Source organism: Amblyraja radiata, chromosome 13, assembly GCF_010909765.2.
Source record: "Amblyraja radiata isolate CabotCenter1 chromosome 13, sAmbRad1.1.pri, whole genome shotgun sequence".
NCBI classification, from domain to species: domain Eukaryota; kingdom Metazoa; phylum Chordata; class Chondrichthyes; order Rajiformes; family Rajidae; genus Amblyraja; species Amblyraja radiata.
The window spans coordinates 1022548-1047196 of record NC_045968.1 but is presented as its reverse complement, the minus strand read 5'-3'; the positions used below and the strand labels follow the sequence as shown (position 1 = coordinate 1047196).

At 43.1% G+C, this 24649-nt stretch overlaps 1 protein-coding gene across 3 annotated transcripts in view; it reads left to right on the top strand.

Moving 5' to 3' along the window:
• LOC116979527 (glutenin, high molecular weight subunit PW212-like) overlaps positions 1 to 20826 on the top strand; it is a 189866-nt gene extending 169040 nt beyond the window's left edge. The window contains exons 24-37 of one of the 3 annotated variants that reach the window (XM_033031057.1): positions 445 to 580; positions 687 to 718; positions 1405 to 1531; positions 2948 to 2979; positions 3683 to 3809; positions 5233 to 5264; positions 5968 to 6094; positions 7503 to 7534; positions 8238 to 8364; positions 9790 to 9821; positions 12431 to 12556; positions 14694 to 14716; positions 15602 to 15657; positions 20408 to 20826. In XM_033031057.1, coding sequence (XP_032886948.1) covers positions 445 to 580; positions 687 to 718; positions 1405 to 1531; positions 2948 to 2979; positions 3683 to 3809; positions 5233 to 5264; positions 5968 to 6094; positions 7503 to 7534; positions 8238 to 8364; positions 9790 to 9821; positions 12431 to 12556; positions 14694 to 14716; positions 15602 to 15657; positions 20408 to 20508 — 1110 coding nt within the window. In that variant the 3' untranslated portion in view covers positions 20509 to 20826. Of the gene's footprint in view, positions 1 to 444; positions 581 to 686; positions 719 to 1404; positions 1532 to 2947; positions 2980 to 3682; positions 3810 to 5232; positions 5265 to 5967; positions 6095 to 7502; positions 7535 to 8237; positions 8365 to 9789; positions 9822 to 12430; positions 12557 to 14693; positions 14717 to 15601; positions 15658 to 20403 lie in introns of all 3 variants that reach the window. The other 2 variants (XM_033031058.1, XM_033031059.1) reach the window with 2 other exon arrangements.
• The last annotated feature ends 3823 nt before the right edge of the window (positions 20827 to 24649 follow it).

The window sequence follows — 24649 nt, the reverse complement described above, 5'->3', positions numbered from 1 at the left end:
AAATGAATGGCTTTGACGCATTTCAATGTTGACAGGGTTCACTTATGCTACAGCAATGTGCATAATGTGCCTATAACCCTCTTGTTCATTGTCCTGGGAAACCAGGGAGAAGATAGGACCACTCAATGATAAAGGAAGTAATTAGTGTTTGGAGTCTGGGGATGTAGGCATGGTACAAGTATTTTGCATTTGTTTTCACCAAGGAGAATGACACGGAGGACAGGGATATCAGTGTTGACAATTCTGATGTGCAAGAGCAGTTTGAGATTAAGAAGGAGGAGGTGTTGGCGAGCATTAAGGTGGAGAAATCCCCAGGTCCTGATGGGATCCATCCCAGGCTATTACGAGAGGGAAGAGAGGAGATTGCGGGAACATTGATCTTTGCATCTTCTCTAGCCCCTGCCAACAGCAACACTATTCCTTTGATATCCTGCTCTTTTACAGGAGAATAATTCTGGGAATAACCACATTTTTACGGCCGTGGAACGTGGGCAAGGTGATCTTTCAACTCTGCAAGCGAAAGTTATTCTTAAGGAAGAATATTCTGTGAATGATGAAGAGAGACCAACTGAGGCTGAAGGTTTGTTCGAATCACCTCGGTGCAAGGGGCTTGCTTGATCTCATGTGAATGTAATTATGGGGGTATCAAAAACTCTCTGATGTGTTTATTTCATTCTCTCTTTTAGGTCAGTCAGAACAAGATTCTACAGAGGACAAGGTAAGGAAGCAGACCTGTGGGTCAAATCCCAAAGACATGCGGGTTTGGCGTTCCTGTGTAAATTGTCCTTAAACTGTCAGGAGTTAATATTAGTGTGGGATAACATGGAACTGGTGCAAATGGCTGATCAACAGTCAGCATGGACTCTGTGTGCCAAAGGGGCTGTTTCTATGATGTATGTTTGAATCCAACAAGCAATCAATCAATCCCATGTTTGCCTCATAGTTAATGGCACTGAAGTGGATTAGATTTCTATTAGCCCACTCATGTAAATTGCTGATCTGCCTCCAGCCTCCGTCAGCTTTCCCTGTCAATGACATTGCAATATGTATTTAAACAAATGCAACCAAATTCTGTCTTGCCTGGTTCCGTAATTACAAATGCAACTGTACTGAGAATATCTCCAGCACTGGATCAGTTTGCTCTGCTCTGATCTGTATGATCTTGTTTATTATCCATCAGTGTGAATGTGTGTTGACATGCCTGTTGTTACGGCAAGCGCACTAATGCAATATTTCCACCTCCTGTCAGATTGAAAACTCCTCAATTGCATCTGATAGATCACATGTCTGACACACAATGGCAACTTGAGCTACAATTTTCCTTCAGCTAAACATGACTCCATGATCTGGCAATGTGAAAGAGTAAGTAAATTAATGGCCTTTGCACATTCTGTTCTATTTCAGGAGAATCATTCCCCAAGTAAATGCTTTGCTGAGGTGCCAGAAGGAGAACAAAGTTCCACTCCAACTCTGCAAGGGCAGAATGGAAATTCTGAGAATTGTGAAGGGGGAACATCGTGGACAGTTCAAGGTTTGTTGGAACCATCAGGGATAATCATCCACATCAGAGCGAGACACTTGACTGATCTCATGTGATTACAATTATACGACTATCTTCTTACATAGAAACATAGACAATGGGTGCAGGAGTAGGCCATTCAGCCCTTCGAGCCAGCACCGTCATTCAAAAGTGATCATGGCTGATCATCCAAAATCAGTACCCTGTTCCTGCTTTCTCCCCATATCCCTTGATTCCATTAGCCATAAGAGCCATATCTAACTCTCTCTTGAAAACATCTAGTGAATTGGACTCCACTGCCTACTGTGGCAGAGAATTCCACTGATTCACAACTCTTTGGGTGAAAATGTTTTTCCCCATCAAAGTCCTAAATGGTTTACCCCTGATTCTTAAACTGTGACCCCTGGTCCTGGACACCCTCAACATCGAGAACATTTTTGCTGCATCTAGCCTGTCCATTCCTTTAAGAATGTTATATGTTTCTATAAGATCACATGCTTCTAAATTCCAGTGAATATAAGCCCAGTTGATTTGTTCCTTCATTATATGTGAGTCCTGCCACTCTGGGAATTAACCTGGTGAACCTACGCTGAACTCCCTGAATAGCAAGAACGTCCTTCCTCAAATTAGGAGACCAAACCTGCACACAATACGCTAGGTGTGGTCTCTCCAGGGCCCTGTACAACTGCAGTAGGACCTCCTGGCTCCTATACTCTAAACCTCTCGCTATGAAGGCCAACATGCCTGTAGCTTTTTTCACTGCCTGCTGTACCTGCAGGCTACCTTCAATGACTGATGTACATGGACACCCAGGTCTTGTTGCACCTCCCCTTTTTCTAATCAAACACCATTCGGATAATAATCTGTTGTCTTGTTCTTGCCACCAAAGTGGATAACCTCCCGTTTATCAGCATTATACTGCATCAGCCATGCATCTGCCCACTCACTCAACCTATCCAAATCACCCTGCAGCCTCATAGCATCCACCTCATAGTTCACACTGCCACCCAGCTTTGTGTCAACTGCAAACTTGGAGATTTTACATTTAATTCCTTCGTCTAAATTCTCCTCTCAGTTTAGTTTAGTTTAGAGATACAATGTGGCCCATTGAGTCTGCACCGACCAGCGATCCCCGTCCACCAGCTTATTCTACACACCAAGGACAATTTATAATCTTTCTCGAAAGCCAATTAAGCTACAAATTATACATCTGGAGTGTGGGAGGAAACTAGAGTGCCCAGTGAAAACCCACGCGGTCACGGGGAGAATGTACAAACTCCGTAGTACAGACAACACACGAGGTCAGGATCGAACCCGGGTCTCTGGCGCTGTACGGCAGCAACTGTACTGCTGCACCACTGTGCTGTGCTCCCTCTGTGCCCCCCCTGTGCCCCTCTTCTGATGTGTTTATTTTATTCTCTCCATTAGATCAGTCAGAGCAAGTTTCCACAGAGGACAAGGTAAGGAAGCAACAAATACTGAACATGGCCCAGTGCCCTTTTACCTTTCTTTACAATCGCACATAGTCCCTGGTGTAATTCATCCTTTCTCCCTCAGTAACCAGGTCAATGGAATCCACCTGTGCCCAATTAATTCAATGTGCTTTGTAGAAATACACCCTGGAAGTGGTACTACAAGGAGATCATTGCAGATACCAAATGAAAAGAATCTTTCCTGCCAACATTTCATGATTGCCTCAAAGTCAATAACAGTTCTAGCAGCCCAGTCTCACGCAAATTGCTGATCTGCCTCCAGACTACTTCAATTTTTTTTTCTTCCCAGATAATAACTTCTTGCAACTTCTATTTGAATCTGCAACCAAATTGTGTCTTGCCTGGTTCCAGTCTTATTAATCCATTTGTATTGAGAGCATCTTCATCACTGGATTAGCTTGCTCTCGTATCTTAAAGATGCATTCTTGATCTTGTTTGTAGTCCATTGGTGTGATCATCTGTTGACATGTCTGTACATGCGTGTGCGCTAATGTTCAATTTCCACCTCCTCTCAGATTGAAAACTCCTCAATTGCATCTGATAGATCACATGTCTGACACACAATGGCAACTTGAGCTACAATTTTCCTTCAGCTAAACATGACTCCATGATCTGGCAATGTGAAAGATTAAGTAAATTAATGGCCTTTGCACATTCTGTTCTCTTTCAGGAGAATCATTCCCCAAGTAAATGCTGTGTTGAGGTGACGGAAGGAGAACAAAGTTCCACTCCAACTCTGCAAGGGCAGAATGGAAATTCTGAGAATTGTGAAGGGGGAACATCTTGGACATTTCAAGGTTTGTTGGAACCATCAGGGATAATCATCCACATCAGAGCGAGACACTTGACTGATCTCATGTGATTACAATTATACAACTATCTTCTTACATAGAAACATAGACAATGGGAGCAGGAGTAGGCCATTCAGCCCTTTGAGCTAGCACCACCATTCAATATGATCATGGCTGATCATCCCAGATCAATATCCCATTCATGCTTTCTCCCCATATCCCCTGATTCCGTTAGCCCTAAAAGCTAAATCTAATTCCCACTTGAAAACATCCAGTGAATTGGCTTCCACTGCCTTCTGTGGCAGAGAATTCCACAGATTCACAAACTCTGGGTCAAAAAGTTTTTCCTCATCTCAGTCTTAAATGGCTTGCCCCTTATTCTTAAATGGCTTGCCCCTGGTTCTGGACTCCCACAGCATAGGTAACATTTTTTCTGCATCTACCCTGTCTAATCCCTTAAGAAATGTATATATTTCTATAAGATCCCCTCTCATTCTAAATTCCAGTGGATATAAGCCCAGTCGATCTATTCTTTCATCATATGTCAGTCCCGCCATCCCAGGAATTAACCTGGTGAACCTACGCTGCACTCCCTCAACGGCAAGAATGTCCTTCCACAAATTAGGAGACCAAACCTGCACACAATATTCTAGGTGTGGTCTCACCAGGGCCCTGTACAACTGCAGTAGGACCTCCTTGCTCTTGTACTCTAATCCTCTTGCTATGAAGGCCAACACGCCATTTGCGTTCTTCACTGCCTGTTGTACCAGCATGCTTACTTTCAGTGACTGATGTACAAGAACTCCCAGGTCTCGTTGAACCTCCCCTTTTCCTAACCTGACACCATTCAGATAATCTGCTTTCTTGTTCTTGCCGCCAAAGTGGATAACCTCACGTTTATTAACATTGTAATGCATCTGCCATGCATCTGCCCACTCACCCAACCAAGTCCCCCTGCAGCCTAATAGCATCCTCCTCGCAGCTCACAATGCCACCCAGCTTTGTGTCATCTGCAAACTTGGAGATTATATACTTAATTCCTTTGCCTAAATTCTTAGTTTACAAATCTCTTCTTAGTTGGTTTAGTTTAGAGATACAATGCGGCCCACTGAATCTGTGCCAACCAGCGATCCCCGTACACTTGCTTATCCAACACACCAGGTACAATTTATAATCTTTACCGAAAGCCAATTAACCCACAACCCTGTACATCTGGAGTGTGGGAGGAAACTAGAGCACATAATGAAAACCCACGCGGTCACGGGGAGAACGTACAAACTCCGTAGTACAGACAGCACACGTAGTCGGGATCGAACCCGGGTCTCTGGCGCTGTACGGCAGCAACTCTACCGCTGCACCACTGTGCTGTGCTCCCCCTGTGCCCCTCTGTGCCCTTCTTCTGATGTGTTTATTTTATTCTCTCCATTAGATCAGTCAGAGCAAGTTTCCCCAGAGGACAAGGTAAGGAAGCAACAAATACTGAACATGGCCCAGTGCCCTTTTACCTTTTCTTTACAATCGCACATAGTCCCTGGTATAATTCATCCTTTCTCCCTCAGTAACCAGGTCAATGGAATCCACCTGTGCCCAATTAATTCAATGTGCTTTGTAGAAATACACCCTGGAAGTGGTACTACAAGGAGATCATTGCAGATACCAAATGAAAAGAATATTTCCTGCCAACATTTCATGATTGCCTCAAAGTCAATAACAGTTCTAGCAGCCCAGTCTCACGCAAATTGCTGATCTGCCTCCAGACTACTTCAATTTTTTTTCTTCCCAGATAATAACTTCTTGCAACTTCTATTTGAATCTGCAACCAAATTGTGTCTTGCCTGGTTCCAGTCTTATTAATCCATTTGTATTGAGAGCATCTTCATCACTGGATTAGCTTGCTCTCGTATCTTAAAGATGCATTCTTGATCTTGTTTGTAGTCCATTGGTGTGATCATCTGTTGACATGTCTGTACATGCGTGTGCGCTAATGTTCAATTTCCACCTCCTCTCAGATTGAAAACTCCTCAATTGCATCTGATAGATCACATGTCTGACACACAATGGCAACTTGAGCTACAATTTTCCTTCAGCTAAACATGACTCCATGATCTGGCAATGTGAAAGATTAAGTAAATTAATGGCCTTTGCACATTCTGTTCTCTTTCAGGAGAATCATTCCCCAAGTAAATGCTTTGCTGAGGTGACGGAAGGAGAACAAAGTTCCACTCCAACTCTGCAAGGGCAGAATGGAAATTCTGAGAATTGTGAAGGGGGAACATCTTGGACATTTCAAGGTTTGTTGGAACCATCAGGGATAATCATCCACATCAGAGCGAGACACTTGACTGATCTCATGTGATTACAATTATACAACTATCTTCTTACATAGAAACATAGACAATGGGAGCAGGAGTAGGCCATTCAGCCCTTTGAGCTAGCACCACCATTCAATATGATCATGGCTGATCATCCCAGATCAATATCCCATTCATGCTTTCTCCCCATATCCCCTGATTCCGTTAGCCCTAAAAGCTAAATCTAATTCCCACTTGAAAACATCCAGTGAATTGGCTTCCACTGCCTTCTGTGGCAGAGAATTCCACAGATTCACAAACTCTGGGTCAAAAAGTTTTTCCTCATCTCAGTCTTAAATGGCTTGCCCCTTATTCTTAAATGGCTTGCCCCTGGTTCTGGACTCCCACAGCATAGGTAACATTTTTTCTGCATCTACCCTGTCTAATCCCTTAAGAAATGTATATATTTCTATAAGATCCCCTCTCATTCTAAATTCCAGTGGATATAAGCCCAGTCGATCTATTCTTTCATCATATGTCAGTCCCGCCATCCAGGAATTAACCTGGTGAACCTACGCTGCACTCCCTCAACGGCAAGAATGTCCTTCCACAAATTAGGAGACCAAACCTGCACACAATATTCTAGGTGTGGTCTCACCAGGGCCCTGTACAACTGCAGTAGGACCTCCTTGCTCTTGTACTCTAATCCTCTTGCTATGAAGGCCAACACGCCATTTGCGTTCTTCACTGCCTGTTGTACCAGCATGCTTACTTTCAGTGACTGATGTACAAGAACTCCCAGGTCTCGTTGAACCTCCCCTTTTCCTAACCTGACACCATTCAGATAATCTGCTTTCTTGTTCTTGCCGCCAAAGTGGATAACCTCACGTTTATTAACATTGTAATGCATCTGCCATGCATCTGCCCACTCACCCAACCAAGTCCCCCTGCAGCCTAATAGCATCCTCCTCGCAGCTCACAATGCCACCCAGCTTTGTGTCATCTGCAAACTTGGAGATTATATACTTAATTCCTTTGCCTAAATTCTTAGTTTACAAATCTCTTCTTAGTTTAGTTTAGAGATACAATGTGGCCCACTGAATCTGTGCCAACCAGCGATCCCCGTACACTTGCTTATCCAACACACCAGGTACAATTTATAATCTTTACCGAAAGCCAATTAACCCACAAACCTGTACATCTGGAGTGTGGGAGGAAACTAGAGCACATAGTGAAAACCCACGCGGTCACGGGGAGAACGTACAAACTCCGTAGTACAGACAGCACACGTAGTCGGGATCGAACCCGGGTCTCTGGCGCTGTACGGCAGCAACTCTACCGCTGCACCACTGTGCTGTGCTCCCCCTGTGCCCCTCTTCTGATGTGTTTATTTTATTCTCTCCATTAGATCAGTCAGAGCAAGTTTCCCCAGAGGACAAGGTAAGGAAGCAACAAATACTGAACATGGCCCAGTGCCCTTTTACCTTTTCTTTACAATCGCACATAGTCCCTGGTATAATTCATCCTTTCTCCCTCAGTAACCAGGTCAATGGAATCCACCTGTGCCCAATTAATTCAATGTGCTTTGTAGAAATACACCCTGGAAGTGGTACTACAAGGAGATCATTACAGATACCAAATGAAAAGAATATTTCCTGCCAACATTTCATGATTGCCTCAAAGTCAATAACAGTTCTAGCAGCCCAGTCTCACGCAAATTGCTGATCTGCCTCCAGACTACTTCAATTTTTTTTCTTCCCAGATAATAACTTCTTGCAACTTCTATTTGAATCTGCAACCAAATTGTGTCTTGCCTGGTTCCAGTCTTATTAATCCATTTGTATTGAGAGCATCTTCATCACTGGATTAGCTTGCTCTCGTATCTTAAAGATGCATTCTTGATCTTGTTTGTAGTCCATTGGTGTTATCATCTGTTGACATGTCTGTACATGCGTGTGCGCTAATGTTCAATTTCTACCTCCTCTCAGATTGAAAACTCCTCAATTGCATCTGATAGATCACATGTCTGACACACAATGGCAACTTGAGCTACAATTTTCCTTCAGCTAAACATGACTCCATGATCTGGCAATGTGAAAGATTAAGTAAATTAATGGCCTTTGCACATTCTGTTCTCTTTCAGGAGAATCATTCCCCAAGTAAATGCTTTGCTGAGGTGACGGAAGGAGAACAAAGTTCCACTCCAACTCTGCAAGGGCAGAATGGAAATTCTGAGAATTGTGAAGGGGGAACATCTTGGACATTTCAAGGTTTGTTGGAACCATCAGGGATAATCATCCACATCAGAGCGAGACACTTGACTGATCTCATGTGATTACAATTATACGACTATCTTCTTACATAGAAACATAGACAATGGGAGCAGGAGTAGGCCATTCAGCCCTTTGAGCTAGCACCACCATTCAATATGATCATGGCTGATCATCCCAGATCAATATCCCATTCATGCTTTCTCCCCATAATCCCCTGATTCCGTTAGCCCTAAAAGCTAAATCTAATTCCCACTTGAAAACATCCAGTGAATTGGCTTCCACTGCCTTCTGTGGCAGAGAATTCCACAGATTCACAAACTCTGGGTCAAAAAGTTTTTCCTCATCTCAGTCTTAAATGGCTTGCCCCTTATTCTTAAATGGCTTGCCCCTGGTTCTGGACTCCCACAGCATAGGTAACATTTTTTCTGCATCTACCCTGTCTAATCCCTTAAGAAATGTATATATTTCTATAAGATCCCCTCTCATTCTAAATTCCAGTGGATATAAGCCCAGTCGATCTATTCTTTCATCATATGTCAGTCCCGCCATCCCAGGAATTAACCTGGTGAACCTACGCTGCACTCCCTCAACGGCAAGAATGTCCTTCCACAAATTAGGAGACCAAACCTGCACACAATATTCTAGGTGTGGTCTCACCAGGGCCCTGTACAACTGCAGTAGGACCTCCTTGCTCTTGTACTCTAATCCTCTTGCTATGAAGGCCAACACGCCATTTGCGTTCTTCACTGCCTGTTGTACCAGCATGCTTACTTTCAGTGACTGATGTACAAGAACTCCCAGGTCTCGTTGAACCTCCCCTTTTCCTAACCTGACACCATTCAGATAATCTGCCTTCTTGTTCTTGCCGCCAAAGTGGATAACCTCACGTTTATTAACATTGTAATGCATCTGCCATGCATCTGCCCACTCACCCAACCAAGTCCCCCTGCAGCCTAATAGCATCCTCCTCGCAGCTCACAATGCCACCCAGCTTTGTGTCATCTGCAAACTTGGAGATTATATACTTAATTCCTTTGCCTAAATTCTTAGTTTACAAATCTCTTCTTAGTTGGTTTAGTTTAGAGATACAATGCGGCCCACTGAATCTGTGCCAACCAGCGATCCCCGTACACTTGCTTATCCAACACACCAGGTACAATTTATAATCTTTACCGAAAGCCAATTAACCCACAAACCTGTACATCTGGAGTGTGGGAGGAAACTAGAGCACACAGTGAAAACCCACGCGGTCACGGGGAGAACGTACAAACTCCGTAGTACAGACAGCACACGTAGTCGGGATCGAACCCGGGTCTCTGGCGCTGTACGGCAGCAACTCTACCGCTGCACCACTGTGCTGTGCTTCCCCCTGTGCCCCTCTGTGCCCTTCTTCTGATGTGTTTATTTTATTCTCTCCATTAGATCAGTCAGAGCAAGTTTCCCCAGAGGACAAGGTAAGGAAGCAACAAATACTGAACATGGCCCAGTGCCCTTTTACCTTTTCTTTACAATCGCACATAGTCCCTGGTATAATTCATCCTTTCTCCCTCAGTAACCAAGTCAATGGAATCCACCTGTGCCCAATTAATTCAATGTGCTTTGTAGAAATACACCCTGGAAGTGGTACTACAAGGAGATCATTGCACATACCAAATGAAAAGAATGGCTTTGACGCATTTAAATGTTGACAGCGTTCAGTTAGCCCGCAGCAAGTAACTCGCCCCTTGACACCACACACAGTCTTCTTGTCATGATTACAATTTCAACAGTGAAGGCAACAAAAAAGGTTTTGAGGCATTAAGGTGACGTTCAAAATTCTAAAAGCACAGCTGAATGGCGTGCGATTGGTAAAGTTACTTTCCTGCATTAGAGGTTAGCGTACACAACTGCTCCAAGATATATTGAGCTGAATTTCATCAATGCGTCTTTTACATCATTGCAATCTAGTAATTGAATTGAAAATTGAATTGAATTGAATATTTATTACATGTTATTTAAACCTCAGTGAGGCTCAAACAAATCTTTGTTTCCACAGCCATACAACCAGAGACAATTCCTACAAGACACGCACACAATTCAATTCACACAAACATCCATCACAGTGAATCTCCTCCTCACTGTGATGGAAGGCAAAGTCTTTTCTCTCCCCTGCACCATTTCTCTCCCGATGTTGAAGCCCCAGGCGGGCGATGGTAAGTCCCACGGCCATTTAAGGCCGCGCCGGGCGATGTACGGCTTCGCTCCAGGTCTAAAAGTCACAAAGTTGGAGCCCCCAGCGGGCGCTGGAATGTCCCACGGCCATTGAAGCCGCGCCGGGCGATGTATGGCCCCGCTCCGGGTCGTTCCAACCCCGCGACACGGGCTGGAGAAGTTGCGTTGCGGAAGCTCCGGGAAGCGGTCTCTCCACCCAGACCCGCGAGCTCCCGATATCCCAGTCCACCGGACCTGCAGCTGGAGCCTCCAATGTTCCTCACGCTCCGATGCCGGCCAGCCCCACGATGGTGGGTAAGTCCGCAGGCTCTGCGACTGGAGCTCCCAGGTCGTTCCGGCTGCAGGCCGCTCCACGGTGCTAGGCCCCAACGACAACGGAGACCCAACAGGAAAAAGGTCGGGTCTCCCGTGCTGGGAAGAGAGTTTTCCCCTCCCCCGCCCCCCACATAAACACAGTTAAAAACACTATTAAAAACACGAACAACTACATTTAACTAGACAACATTTAAATTAAAAAAAGACAGACAGGCTGAAGGGGCCGCGGAAACACATTTTGGGGCTAACCAACTGTCAAGGACAGTATCTTTCCCAGCTGTTATCAGGCAACTGAACCATCCTATCACCTTTGGAGATCCTCAGACTATCTTTAATTGGACATTATCGTGCACTAAATGTCATTCCCTTTACCTTGTGTCTGTACACTGTGGAAGGCTTGGTTCTATTCATCTTGCAGTGTTTTCACGGACTGGATAGCAGGCAGCTTTTCACTGTACCTAAACTAAACTAATCTCAACACATTGCATAAATGTACATAATTATGTTCCCTGTAAGGATGGGGAAACTGAGCCTTTAGTTCACTAACACTTTATTGGTGCAAGCTATGTGGCTTTGGACTGTGCTGCCTTTCCAATGGGGATAGTTCACTGAAGAAACGAAGCAGTCCTCTCTGTGGCTGTGAACAATTCACAGATCCCAATTAATCTACAAACCACATATCTTTGGGAAGTGGAAGGAAATGGGACCACCTAGAGGGGACTAATGCGGTCACAGGGAGAATGTGCAGATTCCACACAGACAGCTCCTGAGGTCAGCACCTATTTGACTCGTCAAACAACCTGGGGGAAGTAACTCTCCCACTGCACCACCGTGCCGCCCCTCCCAGCACTTCTACCGTCCCAGATTTTAAATGTAAGTTTCACACTTTTACCCAGGGTGGAAATGTCACAGATTAGAGGGGAAATTTTAAAGGAGATGTGCGCGGCAGATTTTCTACTCAGAAGTTGGTGGGTGCCTGGAACATGCTGCCGGGTTTGTTGGTGGAGGCAGATATGATGGAAGCTTTTAAGAGGCTTTTAGATAGCAGAAAATGGGCCGTGTGCAGGCAGATGAGTTTATTTTATCTTGACATCATGTTTGACACAAACGTCTTGTACATTCACAAGTTATAGGAGGAGAATTAGGCCATTTGAGTGTCTACTCACCATGGCTGATCTCTGACTCCTATTCCCATTTTCCTGCCTTCTCCTCATCACCCTTCACACCCGTTCTAATCAAGAATTTGTTCATCTCTGCCTTAAAAATATCCACTGACTTGGCCTCTACAGCCCTCTGTGGCAATGAGTTCCACAGATCAACTACCCTCCTCACCTCCTTTCTAAACAAATGCCCTATAATTCTGAGGCTGTGACCTCTGGTCCTAGACTCTCCCACCAGTGGACACATGCTTTCCACATCCACTCTGTCTTTCATTATTCTGTAAGTATCAATGAGGTCCCCCCTCAACCTTCTAAACTATTGATAAGAAATGTATATAGCATGAAAAATATAACGCTGTCTCATTTCTCTACTTTAGGTGAAAAAATATGAACTATTTGCAATCTGGCACCACTTTGGAAGTTATGGAAGCGGACATTATATTGCTGAAATAAAATCAGGCTCTGGTGACTGGTACTCCTTTGATGATAGATTTGTTGAAAAGGTAAAAATTGTTCATGGAATGATAAATTCTCCAAAGCACGAATGGGAAGTCCGTTTGTCGATTCCTGGAAAGGACAGCATAGAATCCAAGAGTCAGGCCATTTTCTTAGTTTATGTCTGCAATAAAACTGTTCCTTGAAAAAGGATCAAAGTAACAGCTAAATATGAATGTGATTCAGTGCAGTAAGTGGGTTAGCTGAGGTGGAATATTTGTCACGGTTTTCAAAGCTGACCCCCATCCATTTTTCAGGTACAAGTTACAGTCAAGAGGCAAGAATGTTTAATAGTCATATTACCCAACCACGGAACAATGAAATTCTTACATTCAGCATTATAACAGCCCTGTATCACAATACAGATCAATAATATATAATAAATAAAAAATATCTATTAATTAATAACTCCATACCAGTACACAACTAAAGACCGAAGCAACCCAAGACAGTTCACAGTTCCACACAAAACGCTGGAGTAACTCAGCGGGTCAGGCGGCATCTGGAGATATTGGATAGGTGACGTTACAGGTCGGGACCTTCTTCAGTCACATGAAGAACCTTCTTCAGTCCTGACCCAAAACGTCACCTATTCACTTTCTCCGTAGATGCTACCTGACCCGCTGAGTTACTCCAACATTTTGTCTCTACATTTGGAATAAACCAACATCTCAGTTCCTATTTATTATGGTCCATAGTTCATCGGTGAGTATGGTGTAGTCTTCAAGAACCTGTGGTTGTTAGGAATAAGCTATTCATATGTGTTGGGAGCAGAATAAGGCCATTCGGCCCATCAAGTCTACTCAACCATTCAATCATAGCTGATCTATCTTTCCCTCTCAACCCCATTCTCCGACCTTCTCCCCACAACACCTGACTCCCGTGTTAATCAAGAATCTATCAATCTTTGCCTTAAAAAATATCCATAGACTGGCTCCACAGCCTTCTGTGGCAATGAATTCCATGGAATCAGCACCTTCTGACTAAAGAAATTCCACCTCATCTCCTTCCTATAGCTATGTCCTTTTATTCTGATGCTGTGGCCACTGGTCCTAGACTGTCCCACTAGTGGAAACATCCTCTATACATCCACTCTTTCCAGGCTTTGCACTATTCTTGAAGCTAAGTGAACTCCCAACCAAGAGGTCACTCCAAGACCATCAGTGATAGGGCAACCCAGCTGGGGGCACTAAAGATATAGTTGAAGCACTTGTAATCCTGTGCCAGAAGATACATTTTGATTGCCTCCTGAAATGTCCACCATGAGAGAACCCGGTGCAGTTTAGTTTGTAGATACACCACAGAAACAGGCCCTTCAGCCCACCAAGTCTGCATCGACCAGTGATCCCCGCACACTAACACTATCCTATACAAACTAGAGATCATTTTTACAATTCTACCAAGCCAATTAACCAACAAACCTGTACGTCTTTGGATTGTGGGAGGAAACCAGAGATCCCTCATGCTGGGCTGCACTTTCCCTGATGTTCTTGTAGTCTCTTCTCCTTGTTAGCTGTTTTACTGTCCACCACCATTCATCACTAGATGTTTCACGACCATAAATCTTTGAACCGATCTAATGGTTGGGAGATCACTTGGCTTATTCCCAACAACGAACTGTGAGGTGGAGGAGAATAAACGCACTCTAGTTCATGGAAGGACCATTGAGAAGTCTGATAACAGAGGGGGAGAAACTGTTCCTGAGTCTGATAGTGCTCCAGCCTTGTGTTTAGCACTCCTACTGTGGACTGCAAGCAGATGTAAGTGCGGACATCCCCGTGTGCTTGCTGTACTTTCCACTTGTAAAGAATATACAAATAAACGTACCCTGAGCTAAGATGGCTCACTAACTACTGCACTGAAATTGTTGTTGTTCTTCTTCTTCTTGGACAGTCTAAAGTTGTCGGACAACTTGTTCTATTTGATTGTGCACGCCGGGTTGATTGCATTCGTCGAAACAGGGCGGACCCCATGAATGTTGCAATCTCCCACCACCACTGAATTTGTTAACAATTATGTTTTAGTATTGTTTACATTATGTTTATGGTTTCTGAATTGCTTCACATATCAACCTCCTGCCAGCTAATGACATTTTTATGTTCTCCTTTTCACGTCTTCAATTAATATTTATTCATCATCATGAAGATCGGGAAAAATACCAAGCGAAGGTAATGAGCAAATTTAACACATAATCCCTTTTCTAAGAAATGTTTGCGTTAACATGTATTGGTACAAATTATTTTTGCAAGATACTTGTAGGAAATCACCCAATGAACTTGTAGCCTTGTCCATTGGATAGATTCATAATGTAATCAAAGATCACCTTCCATCACAGTGAGGAGGTGCCTGGTGAACTCACTGTGGTGGTTGTTAAATTTGTGTTTATTGTATGTTTTGTTATTTTTATTATATGTATGACTGCAAAGCAACGAAATTTTGTTCAAACCGAGCGGTCTGAATGACAATAAAGGATACTTTGGCTTTTGACATTGACACAATGTTCTGAAGTAACTCAGCGGGTCAGGTAGCAACTCTGGAGAAAATCAATGTGTGATGTTTTGGGTTGAGACCTTTCTTCAGACTGAGAGTCAGGGGAGAGGGAAACTAGAGGTATGAAAACGTACAGAACAAAATAAGTGCCAGCACCGATGACCAAGGATAGGTGGAGCCAACAATGGTTCATTGTTGGTTGTGGAAGAGGTGATAATGAAGGGGTACGAACAGTGAAATTAACAGTGCGACTAGGGTGGGGAGTGATGGAGAGAGAGGGAATGCAAGGGTTAGTTGAAATTGGAGAAGTCAATATTCATACCGCTGGGTTGTAACGTGCCCAAGCAAAATATAAGGTGTTGTTACTCCAATAATGTAATCAGTTACTTAGTGTTGGAGAAATTGCAAAATCTTTAAATTCACTTGCAAACCAAATCGAAGGGCAGGGAAAAGGGTGATTAATGAACCTGATGGGAACAATGTGCATATTGATATATATTGGGATTAGACATGACATATATTCTGCTCTTTTAAAAAAAACGTAATTGTTTGATATTTTCTAGGTCCACAAGTGCCTACATGGTTATGTACAGACTGGTAGACACAAACAAGGAAGCAGGTATGATGATTTGTGCAATCCAACAGTAATCCCTTTATTTCACCAAATCATTGACGTACGTACACGATGCAATGGCTTTATTAGGCTACGTTAATTACAAATATCTTATTGCTGGATGCATGAAAAAGACTTTTGAGACACAGCTGACTACATAGAAACATAGAAATTAGGTGCAGGAGTAGGCCATTCGGCCCTTCGAGCCTGCACCGCCATTCAATATGATCATGGCTGATCATCCAACTCAGTATCCCGTACCTGCCTTCTCTCCACACCCTCTGATCCCCTTAGCCACAAGGGCCACATCTAACTCCCTCTTAAATATAGCCAATGAACTGGCCTCGACTACCCTCTGTGGCAGAGAGTTCCAGAGATTCACCACTCTCTGTGTGAAAAAAGTTCTTCTCATCTCGGTTTTAAAGGATTTCCCCCTTATCCTTAAGCTGTGACCCCTTGTCCTGGACTTCCCCAACATCGGGAGCAATCTTCCTGCATCTAGCCTGTCCAACCCCTTAAGAATTTAGTAAGTTTCTATAAGATCCCCTCTCAATCTCCTAAATTCTAGAGAGTATAAACCAAGTCTATCCAGTCTTTCTTCATAAGACAGTCCTGACATCCCAGAAATCAGTCTGGTGAACCTTCTCTGCACTCCCTCTATGGCAATAATGTCCTTCCTCAGATTTGGAGACCAAAACTGTACGCAATACTCCAGGTGTGGTCTCACCAAGACCCTGTACAACTGCAGTACAACTGCAGTACATACACCCTGCTCATATACTCAAATCCATTTGCTATGAAAGCTAACATACCATTCGCTTTCTTCACTGCCTGCTGCACCTGCATGCCTACTTTCAATGACTGGTGTACCATGACACCCAGGTCTCGCTGCATCTCCCCTTTTCCTAGTCGGCCACCATTTAGATAATAGTCTGCTTTCCTGTTTTTGCCACCAAAATGGATAACCTCACATTTATCCACATTATACTGCATCTGCCAAACATTTGCCCACTCATCCAGCCTATCCAAGTCACCTTGCAGTCTCCTAGCATCCTCCTCACAGCTAACACTGCCCCCCAGCTTAGTGTCATCCGCAAACTTGGAGATATTGCCTTCAATTCCCTCATCCAGATCATTAATATATATTTTAAATAGCTGGGGTCCCAGCACTGAGCCTTGTGGTACCCCACTAGTCACTGCCTGCCATTGTGAAAAGGACCCGTTTACTCCTACTCTTTGCTTCCTGTTTGCCAGCCAGTTCTCTATCCACATCAATACTGAACCCCCAATGCCGTGTGCTTTAAGTTTGTATACTAATCTCTTATGTGGGACCTTGTCGAAAGCCTTCTGGAAGTCCAGATACACCACATCCACTGGTTCTCCCCTATCCACGCTACTAGTTACATCCTCGAAAAATTCTATAAGATTCGTCAGACATGATTTACCTTTTGTAAATCCATGCTGACTTTGTCCAATGATTTCACCACTTTCCAAATGTGCTGCTATCCCATCTTTAATAAATGACTAGCAGTTTCCCCACTACCGATGTTAGACTAACTGGTCTGTAATTCCCCGTTTTCTCTCTCCCTCCCTTCTTAAAAAGTGGGGTTACGTTTGCTACCCGCCAATCCTCAGGAACTACTCCAGAATCTAAAGAGTTTTGAAAGATTATTACTAATGCATCCACTATTTCTGGAGCTACTTCCTTAAGTACTCTGGGATGCAGCCTATCTGACCCTGGGGATTTATCGGCCTTTCTATTTACCCAACACCACTTCCCGGCTAACCTGGATTTCACTCAATTCCTCCAACTCCTTTGACCCGCGGTCCCCTGCTATTTCCGGCAGATTATTTATGTCTTCCTTAGTGAAGACGGAACCAAAGTAGTTATTCAATTGGTCCGCCATATCCTTGTTCCCCATGATCAACTCACCTGTTTCTGACTGCAAGGGACCTACATTTGTTTTAACTAATCTCTTTCTTTTCACATGTCTATAAAAACTTTTGCAGTCAGTTTTTATGTTCCCTGCCAGTTTTCTTTCATAATCTATTTTTCCTTTCCTAATTAAGCCCTTTGTCCTCCTCTGCTGGTCTCTGAATTTCTCCCAGTCCTCCGGTATGCTGCTTTTTCTGGCTAATTTGTACGCATCATCCTTCGCTTTGATACTATCCCTGATTTCCCTTGTTATCCACGGATGTACTCCCTTCCCTGATTTATTCTTTTGCCAAACTGGGATGAACAATTTTTGTAGTTCATCCATGCAGTCTTTAAATGTCTTCCATTGCATATCCACCGTCAACCCTTTTAGAATTAATTGCCAGTCAATCTTGACCAATTCACGTCTCATACCCTCAAAGTTACCTTTCTTTAAGTTCAGAACCATTGTTTCTGAATTAACAATGTCACTCTCCATCCTAATGAAGAACTCAACCATATTATGGTCACTCTTGCCCAAGGGGGCACGTACAACAAGACTGCTAACTAACCCTTCCTCATTACTCAATACCCAGTCTAAAATAGCCTGCTCTCTCATTGGTTCCTCTACATGTTGATTTAGATAACTATCCCGCATACATTCCAAGAAATCCTCTTCCTCAGCGCCCCTGCCAATTTGATTCACCCAATCTATATGTAGATTGAAGTCACCCATTATAACGGTTTTGCCTTTGCTACCTTATGCATATCGTCAATCTTTGAATACTCTTTGAGCATTTATGTTGTAAAATTCTCTTGAGGGCTTCCATACAAAGAGAGTCCAGTGTTTATCTTATTGGACACACTGCAGAGCTCAACTGGAGAAAGAAGATGTCTGTTAATGGATGCTCATAGTTTCAGTCAACAGGAGGAGTAGATGGATCCATGCAGATCAGCACTAGTTTCAGCAGCTGAGTGAGAGAGATGGGGAATAAAGAGGACTGCTTCCTTTCTGAGACCATAAGTCATTTTTGGATCTTCTTCACAAGAACAGAAAATGTAGTACTTGTACTATAATGACATTTAAAAAATATTTGAACAGGTACATGTGTAGGAAAGGTTTAGAGTGATATGGGCCAAAAGCAGGCAGGTGGGATTAGTGTAGATGGGGCATCTTGGTCGGCAGGTGCAAGTTGGGCTGAAGCATTCATTTCGACTAGAAATTAAAACTAAGGATGCAATGCTGAGGCTTTGCAGCCTTCAATGTGGCCAGACTGCATTTGGAATATTTTGAGGTCATTTCATTAGAAGCAAGGTACTAGCATAGATAGAACATTAGCTGACTGGTAAAAGGCAAAGAGTGGGAATAAAGAGGGCTTCCTCTGCTTGTGACTCATGGTGTTGTACAGGGATCGGTGTTGGGTCTGCTACTTTTCATATTATATGTTAATATAATGATGATGAAATTTGATGGTTTTGTGGCCAAGTTTGCGGATGATACGAAGATAGCTGGAGGGGCAGGTAGTGTGAAGAAAGCAGGGAGTCTGCAGAAGGACTTGAACAGGTTGGCAGAGTGGGCAAAGAAGTGGCAGAGGGACTACAGTGTTGCAAATTATACGATCATGCACTTCAATAGAAGGAATAAAGGCGTAGAGTATTTTCTGTATGGGGAGAGGATTCGGAAATTAAAATGGCTAAAGGACTGGTACAGAATTCCCAGAGGGTTAATTTACAGGTTGCGTCTGTAGTCAGGAAAACAAATGCAATGATAGAGGACTAGAATATAATAGCAAGGATATAATGCTGAGGTTTTTAAGGCATTGGTCAGACCACATTTGGAATATTGAGCAGTTTTGTGCCCCATTACTAAAGTAAGCTGCATTAGTGACAGAGAGGGTCCCAAGGAGATTTATGAGAATGATCCTGGGGATGATTGGGTTAATGTATGAGGAATGTTTGATGGCTCCAGGACTGCCCTCGCTGGAGTTTAGATGGGCGATCTTATTGAAACCTAGCGAATAATGAAAGGCCGAGACAGAGTTGACCAGGAGAGGGTTTTCATTCATGTTAGAGTTCGGGACCAGAAGCGACAGCTCAGAATAAAAGGACATGCCATTAAAATGGAACCAGGAAGAATTTCTTTAGCCAGAGGGCGGTGAATCTGTGGAATTCATTGCCACAGACAGGGATGGAGGATATCATTGGGTATTTTTAAAGTGGAGATTGGTAGGTTTTGATTAGTAAGGGCTTTAGCGTGGAAACAGGCACTTACCCTACCGAGTCCCTGCCGACCAGCAATCATCCCGTACACTAGCGCTATCCTACACACTATAGACAATTTACAGAAGGCAATTGACCTACAAACCTGTATGTCTTTGGCGTGTGGGCGAAAATCAAAGCACCTGGAGAAAACCCACTTGGTCACAGGGGGAACGTACAAACTCCATACAGACAGCACCGTAGTCAGGATCAAACCGCAGTCCCTGGCACTGTAAGGCAGCAACTCTACCGCTGCGCCACTGTGCCTCCATAGCATCGAAGTTTACAGGGAGAAGGCAGGAGAATGTGGTTGAGAGGAAAAAATAGATCAGCCATGATCGAATGGCTGAGCAGAGTTGATGGGCCTAATTCTCCTCCTGCATCTTATGATCATATGACAACAGGGGCGTTTAGGAGTCAAGGAAATGGAGAGACATGGATCACATCAAGGCCGTAGAGTTTAGTTTAACATGGCATCATGCTCAACATGAACTTTGTGGGCTGAGGACCTGATACTATTCTGTACACTTCCATGTTCTATGTCATTTATTTTAATTAATATTCATGTTTTTTAACTGCCAGGGTCTGATGCCACAACACCCGAGCAGTGTCAAACACAAGACCCAGAATACCCGGATACAGGGGTCAAAGAATTGTTGAACACAGCTACAAGTTACAAATAGTGTGACAGATGTGGTTAATTGTTCATGTTCTGAATTTATTTTGATATTATCTTAAAACTCATAGGAATAATAGGTAGTTGTAATGAACTGGCTGAAAATTCTTGTTGCATTTAAGATGAAGTATGGCTCTACTACCTGCGATAATGTTAATGTAGCTATATTAATGTAAGAATTGTATCTGTTATAAAATGTTTAGTATTACTTACGGACATCCATGGGAGATGAGTATTAGGCCTCGCAGATTAAAAATTATCTTCAAGCGAAACATAAATCAAATGCGGTGCACTCCTTTTGTAAGGAGGATACAAGTCACAATTTTATATAAATTTCCTGTTCCTTATGGATAATGTTTCTATATGGTGTTTCCACAATGCTTTTTATGTGCTTATTCTAAAATGTATTTTTAAAAATAAAAATATTTGTGCTCAGAAATATTCTCAAATCTAATTTAATTAAGTTGGAAAGGGTGCAGGAAAGATTCACAAGGATGTTACTGGGAGTGGAGGGTGGGATTTATAATGAGAGAGTAAGTTCTGGCTGTGAACTGAGGAGTGACCTTATCAAGGTACTATATATATAGAAAATGATGAGGGGCATAGATAGGGTGAATTGTTTTTCCCAGGGTAGCAGTCTCTTAAACTAAAGGCATAGATTAAAATTGGGAAATGAAAGATTGAAATGGGTGCAGATGGGAATTTTTTTTTCACCAAAGTTGGTTGGTTTGTGGAACACAATGCCAAAGGAAGTGGCAGAGTTGGGTTCAATTACAACGCTTCAAAGACATTTGGCAGATGCATGGACAGAAAAGGTTCAGAGGGACATGGGTCAAATGCAGACAAATGGGACTAGCTCAGATTGACAACTTGATTGTATAAACGAGATGGACCGGAGGGTCCGTTTCTCTGCTGCATAGCTGTATGTCTCGAATGAAATATAATGGAAGATGTGAGATTCAAGATATGGATGGAAAAGTGAAAATCATCCTCTAGATCCTCCATGCATTGTATCTCATAATGTATGAGGACACTTGAATAGAAAGAGTAGAAGCTTATACTTGGATACATCCTCTTTAAGTAGATCCGAGCATGAATACCTTGCACCATCCATTCACCATACCTGTTGATGAAAATCAGCCTATGTTGAGAACTTACCTCTGATAGGTCTCCTTTAAGTAATTTACCTACCCAGCCCTCCCTAGTGCATGCAACCCCGCACTTCCACCTCCATCGTGGTCCGTCCCATTCCCCAACTCATGAATGTAGTCCAGCACAGGTCCCCACGGATAAAGATTGTACATTCATTCAATCAAATTATGCAAAACCACAAGCCAAAATTCACTGAGTTTCAGATAAGGAAATACTATTGACTTACTGTTGCTTGATAACAATCTGCACAGAAACTAGTTTGTTAATAGCTCATGTATGTGTATCTGCAAAAGTGCAACTAAAAATATCCACACCCAGTTAAAAAATGTTCCAATGTTATGTTAAGCATGTCTCACAACTGATTTGAAGTGACAATCTTCCTCCCATCTCTTAAAGTTATGCAACTTTATGTTGCAGCCTCAAATGTAACATAAATTTGAGGTACCCCATCACATGCCTTTTACAAATACGCATGTACTAGTTCCTCATGCTCCCATTATCCACTCAGCTAGTGACATCCTCAAATGCCTAGTTTAGTTTATTGTCACGTGTAGTGAGGTACAGTGAAAAGCCTTTGTTGTGGGCTAACCAAATTTGCTTGTCCAACATTCAATAATGAACGATAAGGAATTCTCTCCAAGTATATGGAGGGGAGGTTGAAACCATTGGACCTCAGTTTCAGCTGCAATTACTGTTTTCCAGCCATTTCATCTCCCCAGAAACAATCTGAAAATGAACCAGATAATCCACATCACTAAGGTCTCTGTTGACATTAAAATGAGAACCAGGCCTACATTATGACCATCTTTAAGTTAATGGGGACAAGAGACAGCAGATGCTGGTATCTGGAATTTTTTAAAAATCAGCAGGACAAGTGGCAGCTGTGGAGGCAAAAGACATGTCGACACTTCTGGACGAGACTCTGCCGTATCAGGACTGACAGGGAAGGGGAAGGATGGCCAGGCTAGAGCAGTGTGGAGGGAAGGTGGGCAGAGGCTGCTAGGTGATAATTGGAGCTACATAGGGAGTGGATGAGGAGTAGATGGAACCAGGTGAGGGAGGGGGAGGAGGGAGGAAGTGGGTGAAATTAACAAAGGGAAAAGAAAACTGGATGGGCAGCTGAGTATGTGCGGGAGTAGAATCTGGGGTATGAGTTATCAGAAATTGGAATTTTTCTGTGTTTATATCATTGTGTTCTAAGTTATCCAGGCGGAATATGAAATGCTATTCTTCCAGTTTGCATTTGCTCTCTTTGTAACAATAAAGAAGGCCGAGGATAGTCAGAAATGGGAGCGGAGAGGAATTAAAGATGTATGCAGCTAGATGCTTGAGACAGTTGTAATGGACATAACAGGTGCCTCACAAAATGGTCGCCTAGTCTATGGTTGGATTCCTCACCGGAGCAAGCCATTTGTGAGCACTGAATGCAGTGAACTAGGTTAGTGTTAGTGTGCGGGGATCGCTGGTCGGTACAGACTCGGTGGGCTGAAGGGCCTGTTTCCATGCTATATCTCTAAACTAAACTACAATGTCTACCTTGATAATGACACATACAAGCTTAAGACAAAATGACCACGCATTCATTTATTTGTAAATATATTTTAAATCAATAAAATGAAAGATTTACATGCAGCTCAACAGTTCAATTTGTAAAAAATGTGCAGTTTGGAGTATTACAAGAAAGGACACAGATCGACATGATCTCCTTCATGAGATAGCAAAAGTTATTTGAGCAGCTATTTTAACATCTCTGTTCTTGATTCACAGGATGATGTAGTGTCAGGAATATGATTTTAGAGTCACAGATTCATACAACAATGAAACAGGCCCTTCGGCCCGACTTGCCTATGCTGACCAAGATGCCCTATCTGCACTAGTCCCACCTGCACATATTTGACCCATATCACTCTAGACCTTTCCTCATCCAAATGGCTTTTAAAAGTTGTTGTAGTACCAGTCCCAACTATTTCCTTGTTCCCCAACTATGGGGACAAGAAAATGGTAGACGAGTTGAACAGGTACTTTTGATCTGTATTCACTAAGGAACTCACACACAATCTTACAGATGTACTAGTGGCCAGAAGACCTAGGATGCCGGAGGAATTGAAGGAAATTCACATTGGGCAGGAAATGTTGTTGGGTGGACTGATGGGACTGAAGACTGATGAATCCCCAGGACCTGATGGTCTGCATCCCAGGGTACTGAAGGAGGGGGTTATAAATCGTGGATGCATTCGTGGTCATTTTCCAATGTTTTATAGATTCAGGATCAGTTCCTGTGAATTGGAGTGTAGCTAATGTTATCCCACTTTTTAAGACAGGAGGGAGAGGGAAAACAAGGAATTATAGATCAGGTAGCCATGACATCGGATGGTGGGCAAGATTGCTGGAGTCAATTATAAAAGATGAAATTGAGGCTCATTTGGATAGCAGCAACAAGATCTGTCCGAGTCAGCATGGGAAAATCATGCTTGACTAATCTTCTGGAATTTTTTAAGGTTGTAACTAGGAAAATGGACAAGGGAGAGCCAGTGGATGTAGTGTACCTGGACTTTCAGAAAGCCTTTGATAAAGTCCCACATGGGAGATTAGTGGGCAAAATTAGAGAACATGGTATTAGTGGTAGGGTACAGACATGGATAGAAAATTGGTTGGGTGACGGGAAACAAAGAGTAGGGATTAACGGTCCCTTTCAGAATGGCAGGCAGTGACTAGTGGGTACCGTAAGACTCTGTGCTGGGACCGCAGCTATTTACAATATACATTAGTGATTTAGGTGAAGGGATTAAGAGTAACATTAGCAAATTTGCAGATGACACAAATCTGGGTGGCAGTGTGAACTGTGAGGAGGATGCTATGAGGATGCAGGGTGACTTGGCTAGGTTGGGTGAGTGGGCAGATGCATGGCTGATATATAAATGTGAGGTTATCCACTTTGGTAGCAAAAACAGGAAGGCAGATTATTATCTGAATGGTGTCAAGTTCGGAAAAGTGGA